The 13,479-nt window shown below is 41.8% G+C and overlaps 1 protein-coding gene across 3 annotated transcripts in view; it reads right to left on the minus strand.

The window, feature by feature from the left end:
• Window positions 1-13,479, minus strand: part of Sik2 (salt inducible kinase 2) — a 105,994-nt gene that overhangs the window by 10,124 nt on the left and 82,391 nt on the right. For 2 of the 3 annotated variants that reach the window (XM_021656598.2, XM_021656599.2), the window contains exons 8-10: window positions 13,259-13,411; window positions 6,858-7,022; window positions 11-239 (exon numbers count right to left, since the gene is read on the minus strand). In XM_021656598.2, the coding sequence (XP_021512273.1) occupies window positions 11-239; window positions 6,858-7,022; window positions 13,259-13,411 (547 nt within the window). The remainder of the gene's footprint in view (window positions 1-10; window positions 240-6,857; window positions 7,023-13,258; window positions 13,412-13,479) is intronic. The other variant, XM_060373729.1, reaches the window with a different exon arrangement.

A 13,479-nucleotide genomic window follows, 5' to 3' on the forward strand; every position in this document is an offset into this window, starting at 1 on the left:
AATATCATACCTGCTCCAGGCATCACAACCAATTGGTTAGTCACTTCTGACAGAGTGTGCCGTCGCTGCCCACTGCGTGTGGCCTGGAAGGCTTCAAAGGCCTGACTGGGGTCTTCTTCAGCCTCTCCTTCGGTCTCCAGGCCTTCATCAATGGAGGTCTCCATCATATTGCTGGGCAGTGACTGGCACCCCTTCCTCACCAGGACAGGCGGCACAGGGTCAAGCAGACAGCCATTCACCTGTCAGTGTGAGAGGACAGCTCAGCTGCTGCTCTTCTGAGAAACAGCAGAAACAGCAGAGAAACAGGCCATGTCTTAAGGCCAGTGAGAAATCAAGTAACAATGACAGGACACACATTAGAAAGGAAGGTAAGTCAACTACGGCATTCAGAGACAGAAGTCCACGAGGAACCAAATTGGCAGGTTACCGAGTCATCACTGTTATAATAAACACGTTTTTAGTGCTTTAAGGTGAACAGGGATGTACTGGCTTGAGGCTTACCAGTTATTATTTTTTAAATAAGGGAAACAGAAGAAGAAGATGAGCTTTTAATTTTTTCCTCATAAAGCAAATGTTTCATAGCTAGAAGAGAATAGTCACTGACTGATATTCTAATTTTCAACCACAAAACATACTAGTTCTGGATATTCTTTCATGTTCATAACAAGTACTGACCTATTTGATATTCTGTTTTTAAACTGGTTCTAATGTGCACAGGAATGGAAAGTAAGAATTTGTTGTAGACAGATATCACAAAAAGCATTGAAAAAATATTCAAATGGCGAACAGCCAAAACCTTCCATTATAGAATAACAAATGACTCATGGCTCAAAATTCTAGCAGAGGTTGGTGAGCCCCACTGCATGGAACCCTCATCCTTCAGCAGTTCACACAGCATCCACGGCGCCTGTCCCACAGGGAGCTCGGCACAGGCCCTGAGAGAGCACACCGCCTTCCCACACAGTTGCCAAGCAAACCACCTAATGGCAAGCAAAAGAGCATACAAAGGGGAGTTGTGGTTTCAAGTTCTGGCTGGTAAAAGCCCCAAAGAGCAGGCAATTATTTACCTCATTACTTTAACTATTCCCCTGTGAAAATCAATCTTGTTTTCTCCAATGAATAGCTGCTCAGGAGCAGCCAGCAGGGGAGTTGGTTCTCTGCGGCACTTTCAGTTGGAACACACTGGGTAGCGCTATTGTTTCCACTGAGGCAGGGACAGCTCATATATGTGAGAAGTGACGTGAGACTGCCCTGTGCCAGGCACAGGAGACTTTCCTCCTACAGCAGTTGCTGAAGGCACTGCAAGGCCCTTTCTTTGGAGAGGGAGTAGAGTGACTCAGAGCTCTGTTTGCTTGGAGGAGTTGATTCCACAAGCATCTGGGGCTGGAGCCGGCATGTTGGTAAGGTAGTTGATACGTGGCAGATGCTTTCTTCCTAGACCACACCTAATCCTCCCGTGGCACAGAAAACAGGAATCTGAAATCGGGCCAGCAGCTGTCATTGTATTCTTGGTCCAGTCCCAGACAAGAATCTCCTTTGTATTTTATGGTTCTCTTACAGGAAATACTGACCAACAACATTCATTCTAGACTCCTTATCTGTCTAGTAAGATAGCTTGCTAAGGCTCCCAAGACTTTTAAAAGCAATTATGTACTGAACACCCTTACAAGTGCAGCCTCTGTCAAAATTGCAGCATAAACAATATGAGCAGGCCCTTTATATTTCCTTAATTTAGAGGTCATCTTCCCTGAGTTATTTAAACCATTTTTCTGTGAGTTTATAATCTTAAACTGTCACCTTATAATCTTATCTCAATTAAACTAGAGAAGGAGTTATGTCTGAATTAAATCTATGCCAGGTATAAAACAATGGTTTTTCACTGGTCTGACTTTTCATCTGGGCACAGTCAGAAAACAACACTTAGGGGCTAGATAATGAGTACGAAAGTCCCGTGGGGTGGCTCAGTGTTGGCATGGGTGAGCACCTTTGACCACAGGTTTCCTGAAGCAGCTGACCATCATGCATAGCTAGGGTTTCTATTGCTGTGATAGAACAACATGACCTAATTAAGTTGGGAAGGAAAGAGTTTATTTCGCTATCCCAGGGCACAGTACACTGAGGGAAGCCAAGGCCTGAACTTGAAGGCAGGAAGGAACTGAGGCAGAAGATAGAGGAGTGCTGCTTACTGGTTTGCTCCCCATGGCTTGTTCAGCCTGCTTTTTTGTAACACCCAGGATCACCTTGCCCAGGGTTAGGGCTGCCTCTCCTGAACTACGCCCTCCTCCATCAATCATTAATAAGAAAAATATCCCAAAGGCCAATCTGGTGCAGGCATTTTCAGTTGAGGTTCCCTCTTACCAGATGACTTGATCTTGTGAAAGCTGACAAAAGACACGAACAGCACCAAAGCTAAATTAACAAGGAATTCAATAGAAGAGGACCCAACCCAGGTAAGTTTCCCTTTTAGTGTATCTCACTGTCTTCTTGCAAGAAAGAATGACCGAAATCTCACACTTTGCAGCTCCTTAACCCTCTCTTAAGACAGTTGATAAGGCACAGGACTAAAATTTTGGGTAGTCTACGTAAATGACACAAGCTGCTAGAAGTAAGAATCTGTGCTCTGGAAATACTCTAGACAGGTTAAATGACAGGCTTTCAACATGTGTGCAAAATGTGTCATCTGCAACACTTAAGTCTTTCAGAGACCTCAGATGCAGTAGGTGGTATGTGCAGGGCACTCAAAGTCCTCTGAGGCCCCAGCATTGACTGAGAAAGCCGCCGAGCCCGCCTCTTTAAATTCCCAAGGTGGCTGTATTTGGAGATGGGACCTGTACGTGAGTGAAGGCCTGATCTAATATGATTAGTATCTTTATAAGAAAAGACATACTAGGGGCTGGAGAGACAGACCAGCAGTTAAGGTGGACACTGATGCTCTTGCGGATGACCCAAGTTTGGCGTGTGACTGCAGCTCCAGGAGATACGACACCTCTGGCCTCAGTGGGTACAACATCCACGTGCACATACCCACAGAGATAAACACCCCCCCATAATTAAAGGTATAATACATCTTTTAAAAGCAAAATAAAAAGGACACACTAAGCCAGGTATGGAGGGGTACACCTATAATCCCAGCACCCAAGAGGCCAAGGCAGGAGGGTAAGTGTCTGAGGCCAGAAGGATAGACATCAGGGAGCTTGTTCCCAGTTGTTCCACGGGTACATGAAAAAGGTTGTGTAATGTCTCAAGACAGAGTGAGGAGGTGGCTGTCTAAAATACAGGAGAAAGATGATGTCATAAGAAACAGAACCAGCTGGAACTAACTCTATCTTGCCCTCTGGCCTCCAGAGCTACGAGAAACAGAATTTCTCCTGTTTAAATCACTCAGCCTTTGGCATTTTGTGGGTAGGTGAGTAGGTTCATACAGTACACTACACATAATATAAGACAATATTTGGAGGTGAGCAGTGGATCTTACTTAATTGCATTCCACGTGCCTGGCCAATGGACATACTGAGCAGGCGCTTTAGCTCAAACCTAAGCTGACATCCCTACAGGTTAGTTGCTTAGGCTCTACCCAAGCTCTTTTTTAGTTCCCCATCTGTAAAACAGTTGTAAAGTTGTTGAGAGAATCAACTAATACAATTCAGAAAAACTATAGTTCCTTTACAACTCAATATACTTTGCTGCTATTTTTAGCAAAGGGAATGCTCTTCAATGCAAATGCATTAAGAGCAATACTACAGCACTTAAACAATTACACTGTCCCTCTGCCTTGAGGAGAATTAAACAGGAGGAGAAGGAAGGAAAGAACTGCCAACAACACTAGAGAATTTTTCTCTTTCAAGATGATGTGTTGCTATGTAGCCAAGGGCACCTCTGAACTTCTGTTCTCTTGTCTCCTTCTATTTAGTGCTGGCTCCATATGAACCCTCACACTTAGCTTGGAAATTTATATACTTAAAATTGTTTACCAAAGCCTATTTAAGGGTGCAAGAAAAGGGAAATAACTGTGTTCAACAAGAGGTGAGGTGAGGAGTTAAATAAAGACCTGTATAAAGCAATGGATTACAAAATTGTTAAAGCTTATGCTTGCAAAGATAACTTCATGACATAGAAAAAATTCTCATGACACATTGTTAGATACAGAAGATACAAAATTACACATAACAGAAACTAATTTTAAGGCTCTTCCCACCCACTGAACCATCTTATGCTTTCCCTACCAGCTTATAGTATGGCATCAAATCCGTTATCTTTGAGTAATGAGATTATAGCTAAATTAAGTTTACCTTTATTCCCTTTATATTGTCATGCATGATGATGATTGGTTTTATTTTTTATTTCAAATTATAATTAAAATATTTGAATTCAGAAGTGAAGGTGAAGTCTCGAGAAGACCCCACTCTGAGTCCGCTGTGTCTGCTCTTCCAACCTTTTGTCATGTGTATCACTTTCACAATGCAGTTATCAAGGTGTTATACACGAAATGTCTCCACTACACTTGATTTTTCAGGCAGCTAGTGAAGGTGTGAACTTGGAAATCTTTATTATAGTCTTTAATAGTATTGAAAATGGACTGAAATGTGTGTACATGGGAAATTTACTTCACATACTTTGTGCAAGGATTGTAAATAGCAAGACATACAACTCTGATGTATCTTTCAGGAGACAACTGGGTTATGGAGAATGTATACAAAGCAATATGAACAAAGGAACTGAGGTTCTTTGATGTATGCATTTATTTATGGGCCGTAAAGAAAGGTAGTTGGAAGTACATAACAAAATGACCCACAGAAAGCCCTGTGGGTGTCTATGGTCTATCCTCAGTTTCAGGGTGGCATGCAGTGTGGGGCCAGCTCCAGTTTGACACTCTTATTCCTACAAATGTGACTATACATACCATCTAGCAACTGTCTATATCTTTTGCAAACCATTCATTTCCTGTCTGTTTCCTAGTAACTGTAACAATCACAAGCTTTAAAAATAGCTTGCCCTATATATTATAGCAGACAGTGCCCAATCTGTGTTTTGGGCCTGGTGCCCTTACAGACAAGACTTCAACACACTGCATTTTAATTTCTTCAAGAGAATTAGATCTTAAGAACAAATTATGTTGCCCTAATTTATGTCTAAATGCTGAGCATGAATGTATCACTAATGTGCAGTGCACACAGGCAGAGAAAGCAAACTGTCCAAAGGAAGTAGACTCATCCTAAGGGCTGGGCAGTAACTGTTCCTGTTCAGCAACTTGGCTGACAACCTGCTGTGACAGTCTGGCATGGAGCTGCCACTGTGCTCCACTAAGCCCATGCAACAAGAGAATCTGCCTGACACCCAGAGGTCTCAGCTGAACGGCATTTACCATCACATTTGTCTAGGCTCAAAACCTTGTTATGGGCTTGGAGTTCTAGCCACTCAATGCCCCTCCTTTCCTATTCCATGACTATTTCCATATTTCAGGCCCTGCATCATCTCCCTCCTGGACCCAAGCTTAACCTCCCATTTTCCTCGTTCTCTAGCCTGTGTCTGCTAGAGAAATATTCAGGCAAGGTTCCCGAGAACAGCATGTACACAGTGTTTCCTTGTTCAGAAATCTTCAGTTGGTGTGTGAATATCCTATCAGCTGTCTCGCCTGATACCACACCCCACACCTAGAACCTTGCTCAGAGAACTAAATTGCTTGCTTGCTGTTCAAGGCTAACATCTGCACCTTTATGTCTGCAGTTCCCTTTACATGCCCTTTCCTTCAAACAGGACAACTGCTCTGATTTAAATGGACCTGATCACCTACAGTGACTCTTTCCTTCACTGAAGATATTCTGTCCTAGTTTCTAGCCACAAGGACTCTGCTCCACTTTGCAACTCCAGCTTTGGTGGTTACCCCCAAATTTCCTGATCAAGTACAAAATCAATTCCCCCTGCCTCTTTCTAGGTTCACTTTGACTTACATCTCATTACGTAACACTTCAATTTATTCAGCAATTGGCATTTAGTTCCATATAATATTCTTTTTGTTAGACCACAGTCTAGCAGGCTGTTAGGTAAGCTCATGTATGGTTCATGTTTTTGTTACCTAAGGAGGCTAAAACATGGTAAAACAGTATTTGTTGACTATTTAAAATCTACCAAAAACCCCAGACTATCTTCCTTAATTCTCACAACAGTCTCCTAACATGGGGATACAAAATATAGTTTTATACCGAGCAAAATGAAAATCATCTTGCCCAAATTAACACAGTAAAGAGCAGTTTGAACATACCCCAAGACTTATATTCTTTTTTTTAAGACTTACGTTCTTTTATGACACTGTTTCTTATGAATATGATCATCCGTATAGCACTTGGTACTGAGTATATACCACTTACATTAGCATTCAAAAAGAATCTACTGCAATAAAGCAGCAGTCACCTTCCATTTCCTAACAGCCAAGTTTATGCAACACACCAAATACAAACTAAACCCTTTAAGCATGTCCAAGCTGGACCTAAAAGGATGTTTATTCGATCAAAATCCTATCACTTTGTAGTTTCAGTCTGCTGCATAGAAGAGAGGCAACAATAACAAAGTCTAATTCAGTACAATAGGTAACTTTTTGTTTTTAAAATTATAATTAAGAGTCAACCAACCTACCCGCCAACTCATGCACCCAAACATTTATGAAGAATCTTAAAACTTGGGAGAAAACAGGATCTGGTTAAGGAAGGAAAAAGTAGAGGGGCTTATGTGGCCTGGAGTTGTTACTGAAATGATGAGAGCTGATCTCTGAACATTTTGATGAAGTTCTTCATCAAAGCAAAACCATGCTACAACTAAGTCTCCAGCCACTCTCCACTGTGTCTCAAACACACCACCCTTACCTTTGGAGTGTCAACACACTCTTCTTCCATAAAAGCAGCTTCTGCTTGACAGCTGGAGGTTGGAAATGAAAAGGCCTCCACATTGGATGCCTGTGGGAGGAGGGCAGATCGCATCAGTCTCACGTTCGGTGAATGCAAGGTCACTGGGAGCCCCACAGTCTGTGCCTGAAAATATGGTAAGAACAGACAGTGTAGGAACATTATTACTTTTTCTATACATATGCACACTGCTCCTAGAACCAAGCGAATCTTCCTGAGGCAATTAAAGATAAAGAGTTATTTGCTAGAACTCCTGAAGAGATGTGTATGTATGTGTGTGCACATGCATGGTAAGCACTGAATCATGAGGTCTCACTAGTCAAACATTCTCACATAAACTGGACAGAATTTGTTCCAGTCTCATAATGATATACCTTTCACACAGGCAACAAGATAGCCTTTGTAAGGAATCAAAGAATGGTCTTTGTCTCAATTCAATAAACTTATTTTTTTTTTCTTTACATATGCTATTTGGAAAAATATGAAAAAGAAATCGCCCAGCCTTAAGGAGCTCAAGCCAGGTCCAGATACACACAAGCCCCACAGCTAGTACAATAAAAGGTGCATAAAGTAAATTGTCTTTTCTTACTTCCCCTCCCCATAAGAGGAGGAAGAAGAGAGAAGTGGTTATTCAGGGTGACAGGAAGGTCCCTTTCCTCTGAGAAGATGCAGTCTGAATGCAGCTTGTTGGAGCAGTCGGATAAATGCTCATTGCTGCATTGCTCTGTTCCTGAAACCAGCCTGCTACACAGAGCTCAGGTCTATTTCTGGTTTTCTTTCTTATGAGCTCTGGGCCTACTGCTTGTACCTCTTAAGTGCTGGGATAACAGGCATGTGCTTCCACACTTGGCTTCCTTGGGTAGTTCATTCCATTCTCCTGTCTCCTTTGTTAAGTGCTTTAAGTAAACAAGGATCAACTTTCTTTTAAAAAAATCATTTAAAAGTCTTTCATTTTGACAGTTGGTGTTGACTGATTTTAATGATGGAGCTCCTGGGTGACCCTTCTGTTCACAGCCCTTAAAAACTGACAGAATCAGCGGGGTGCGGTGGCGCACACTTGTAATCCCAGTACTCAGGGAGCAGAGGTGGATCTCTGTGAGTTCGAGGCCAGCCTGGTCTCTAAAGCAAGTCCAGGACAGCCATGGCTACACAGAGAAACCCTGTCTCAAAAGACCAACCATCCAAACAACAACAATAACAAAAACCTGGCATAATCATTTCTTATATGTGCTTTGAACATGACAGACACTGTGAGACATCTGGGGGGACAATTGCCATATCAGACTCCCACAGGAAGAGGAACGGCCTCCATTTTCCTTGCTACAGTTCTGACAGGGGATATGGGGTGATGACTTTTAAATTTAAACAAAAGGGACAAAATTGTATGAAATTCTAATTTCTTTTTCAAGGCGTGGTTTTGATTTGTGGATCTATCACTTATTAATTGCATGATGACTTTAATCAGGCAATCTAACTTTCTCTGAATCTTTTCTTCACCTGTAAAAATGGGTGTGACATCCATTTCATAGTGAAGTTAAGGCTGAACAGTAACACTATGAAAAGCTAAGTGTGCTGGCACACGCCTGTGAAGTCCTCAGCTTAGGAGTGTAAACTTTTCCTCCCACTCTTAAAATGACCCCAAGGACAAAACAACTGGACAGGAAACAAATGCAGTTTTGGTCTCAACCAGTGTCTCATGGCTTCCAGTTGGAATTTTAAGTTAATTTTTGTTGTTGTTTGGTTTTGTTTTTGAGACAGGCTCTCTCCATGCAGCCTTGGAACTTGTTGTGTTGTCCAGGCCAGCCTGAAACTCAGAAAGCCTCCCAAGTGCTGGGATTGGAGATGTACAGCAACTCGTTCAGTTAAATTGACATTTTTTAAGGAAGGTGTATGTTCTTGATAAACATTTCAAAATTTTGAGTACACCTAAAATAGACTTCATATAGGATATATTCTGATGTCATCAGATATACTGCATGAAAAAGAGACTAAAACAACAGCAAGCTTGTCAACAGTTGGTGGATGAGAAACACTGCAAACAGCACTGCACACTTCCTGGGCACAACAAAGGTCAGCTTTTCTCCCATCGTCTTTCTTTGGCCTTATATCTTGGGCACTTTTTTCTTTTTTTAAGAATTAGTCAGCTTAATCTCTATGGGTACCCCACAACACTTTCATTTCTCAGTAAAGTACATTTAGTACATTCTAACCTCATCACCAGCTTTTCAAATCAAAGGATAACATGAAAAGTTTAATTTCTAGTTTCTTAGCCTGTTCCCGCCCATCTGAGAGTGGGGAAAGCCTTGCCTGAAGATATTGCACTGGAAACGAGATGCCCATATCTGATCACAAGGGCTGTTCTATCTCCATCCTGTCTCCCTAAAATTCTTTATGGAAGACTAAGCTGTGTCAGATTAAGCACATAACATTTTTCTTGACACTTTTCTGTTTTCTTTTCTTTTCTTTTGGAGGTAAGGTCTTATTCTGGAGTTCGAGCTGGTACTGACTTCGTTAATCCTGCCTCAGGCTCCATAGTGCTAGTATTCTAGGCACACTGTCACACATGGTCTCCTCAACAATCTTTACATTTGACTTGGACTACAGAAATTGACTGTGAACTTGAATTGAGGAGTAACATTTTGATGTGACACTTCCTAGGAAATAGAGCAATATGCTTTACAAGTCTGTGCGAGGTGATTGTCTTTCAGAAGCTGAGATATGGCACGGTTGAGTATTTAACAAGGACCTACAAAAGCACTGGATTCAATCCTCAACACTGGGCAAAACAATGTCCTTTTCTCATCCACCGACTACTGATAACTTGCTGTTGTTTTATTCTTTTTCATGCAGTATATCCGATGATAGTAAAATATATCCTATATAAAGTATATTTTAAGTATACTGAAAAATTTGAAATGTCCTTTTGGATATCAACACACAACAGGATTCTCAAATTATAAAGCTGATGGGAGAATGTTACTATGTTATTCTTCCTGGCCAGAGTTACAAGCCTTTGCTACACAGCAGGCTGGTATTCTCCTAAAATGAGTAAAAGACACAGGGGTCTCCTCATAATCCATGGGGTTGGGGGGAGCCTAAGAGGACACAACAGGAGGTAGCCATCCACTGGCCTAGAAGAGAGCTTGTGCTAGAAACTCATACCAAGGGCAGTGGGTCTTGTGCTTTGAGCCTCCAGAACCCTTGAGAAGGTAAATGCTGACCTGGCATTTTCCTATGGCAACCCAAGCAAATCAAGATGAAGCTTTGTCCTGTAATTGTGGAACAACCTTTAGTCAGCAACTAAGAACAGAGACAACTGTTTCATTCTTGTCTGCTTGCAGCTGATGCAAACTTGAAGTAGAAGGATTGTTAAAAACTATTATTTAGGGTTTATAAGAAAAAGGTGAGAGTTTTCTTTCTTTTTCCCAAATAGTTGCCTGAAGCTGGTCAGTAGCAAAGTTTCTGGGATGGTATATAAAAGTGAATGACAGTGCTCACTGCCTACCTACAGTGAGCAGCTCACCCTTGTCTACAAAATAACAATGGACACTCCATCACTAAATGGCAACTGCCATGAGCAAGGGCTGGCTCCTGGGTACTTCAAGGGCCTCAGTGTCTGTGACACTGTCCTGCAGATGGGAGATGCACTTTGCTGAATGCAGCTGTCGCCACAGGTTGACTAGTTTTATCTCGGTAGCAATCTTTTTGTTTGTTTGTTTTGAGACATTTCTCTGTGTAGCCCTGGCTGTCCTGGAACTCACTATGTAGACCAGGCTAGCCTCAAACCCAGAGATCTGCCCGCTTCCCAAGCGCTGGGATTAATGGTTTGTGCCACCATCACCTGGCAGGATAGCAATCTTATTAAGCAAGCACCATCTTCCTTTTATATTTATGAACATGGGATCTCAGAAATGCTGACCTGAGCAAAATCACTCATCTGTATATGGAACTTAAGGTCTGAATGATTCTATAATTTTTTATGATCTCTGTATTAGATCATGCTGTTTTCTCAGTTTTGTTTTAATACAATGTTAGGGAACAAACAATCTACTCTCTCTTTAAACAACAACAACAACAATAAAAAAATCAAAGATTTAAAACAAGGATGCTCAATTAAAACTTTGAACATATCCACATCCAAATAAACAAAGAATCAGCTTTTAAACATGAAACGCAAAAACACAGAGGGCAGGGAGTGTTTTTTTCAGCTGTGGGTCCTTCTTCTTAGGGTCCAGACAGCACTTTCAACACTTTCTATAATACAGCCATGAGCTGGGAAGCCTTCTAGGAGAACTAGACACATTTGAAGTTACAGTATACATAGTTTGATGCTGACTTGGGCCAGTGCATGTTTGGCAGTAGAAAACAAAGTGAACAAGCAAAAGAAGACATTTATATTATATACCCAGACCCCAAGCCAAATCAAATCCAGGCTGAGACATCTGAGGGATCTTCTTACCATGCAGACAGGAAAGGATACCTGGTTCAGTAACACGAGCACGTGCTTGGGAACAACTGCTGATGTGTCCCCTTGCCGTTTTCACGTGTGAAATGGTTAACAATAAAGAAGCTGAGCTGAGAAAGTGTGTCACCACATTAGGGGCATCCTGCTTCCTATCCTTTTGTTTGGCCACACTTGGACAGAGGAAGGACATCCCACAGCTCACTATTGGGAGTTGCTTTTCTCCCTCTTGTTCAAAAGCAGTGCTTTTCAATTTTGAAGCTTCTCAAGTGCTTAGAAGTACTATGATCCAAATATCCGGAGCTATGTTGATACTCCCTCACATCTGCATTACCACATTATTTTTAAGATATTCGAGAAAAATATAGAATTCACCTGTTAGAAAATGAAGAATTTTCAACCCCCTCCCTTTGTACGTTCTGTAGAAGCCAAAGGAAAAACATCTCATATTTCTGCACACCGTAATTCCATTCAACTAGGAGCACTACTTACAGAAGCTGAAGGCATCTTAACTAGAGGAACCCACTCCTTTCCAAGCCTCTACACATACGAGTCTGAGGCCTCTCTCAGACTACATCCCTCTCCTGGCACTGAGCCATATCCCCACTGTGCCCTCAGGCCTTTGAGAACAGTGAAAAAAATGTGCTTCTAACTCTGCCAGCACTGTTTACGTGATTCTCAGGGATCAACTCACCGTGTCGCAGCACTTAGTGTCACACCCACTTCACAACGAGGCACAGAGCCTGGGATCTGCTCTGGTGTCCTGCTTTTAACACGGAGTGGAGCTGCACCTCCCAAGTCAGAGCTAGGTTTACACAAGGTAAACTTTTCTGCCTTTCTTGGCCCTTCCTCCCTGTTTCTATCACATTAAGTCTTCAGCATTCTGCATCTCAGTTAGTGTAAGAATCTCCTAAGTATTTTTCAAAAGTTTCTGTTCTTCCCCCCTGAGCATGGTGGCACATGCCCTTAATCCCAGTACTTGGGAAGCACAGGCAAGTGGATTGTGTGAGTTTGAGGCCGGCCAGTGAGATCCTGTCTCAAAACAAACAACAAACAAACAAAAAGGAAACAAACCCCCTGATCTTTCCTAACTAAGCATCCTTTCCAGTGCTCCCAGACTAACTACCTTATGGTCTTTAGAAGCTCATTATCACTTCCTCAATTATAAGTCATCCTTGGCATTTAGAGCTCTTCACAATATGGCTTCCACTTACCACTCCAAATTTTTATTTCCTTAGACTTCAGTTCAAATGGACTGAATGAAGAGAAACAAGGCCTATAATGGTCCATGTGAACACTTTTGTTCATCTGTGTGCATGTCCTTCTGGTCATAATGTCTTCAGTACTGTATGTCCCTATCAAAGTCTCACACCTTCATGAAGTCCTGTTTCAAGTGCTATCTCTCCCATGAAGCACTCCCTATTCAGATGAACCTCTCTCCCTTGCCCTCTGCTCTTCAACAGGACTCATCCTCCTGTTGTGAAGAATGATTCTGGTTGTATCTTATTTTGCTTCTATCATACAGCTCTGAGACCCATGATGGTGTTCCGTGCATTCAAACTCTTAGAATGCCTAATAACAGCAGCTTGCATGTGATCAATCTGTAACAACATTCTGTTAAATGAACTGAAAGTACAGGCTAATTACATTAATCCTCAATATTAGCAAATGATTAAATGATAAAATATCTCTTAAAGAAAAGAACTGAAAATAAAGTTAATTCTTAAAAGAAGGAAGGTGTTGAAAGTTTTGAGACTCTAGTGAATGATAGTGGCAGAAACTTTCCAGAAAAAAAACTATAGAGGATGAGATCCTGACTTTTTGTACCAAGTGATGAAAAATGTGTCCAACATAAAAAGGCACACAGACAAATGAGGCTAGTGGCTACATAGGCTGTTACCTTGGCAACTGTTTGTTCAGCAATGGTGCTAGGCCGGCGCTGGCGGCCATCAAGTCTCTGCTCCACAGGAAAACTGCTCCTATGTGATTTCAGACGTTCCACCAACAAGAAATAAATGGCAGCAAAGTGATTATAGCTCTTGTTTTGCAAAGACTGAAAGAGAAAACAGGTGCCGAAGGCAAAGAACTGTAAAAAAACAACTAAGGGATCTACACCTCTTT

This window comes from Meriones unguiculatus, chromosome 1, assembly GCF_030254825.1.
Source record: "Meriones unguiculatus strain TT.TT164.6M chromosome 1, Bangor_MerUng_6.1, whole genome shotgun sequence".
NCBI classification, from domain to species: Eukaryota; Metazoa; Chordata; class Mammalia; order Rodentia; family Muridae; genus Meriones; species Meriones unguiculatus.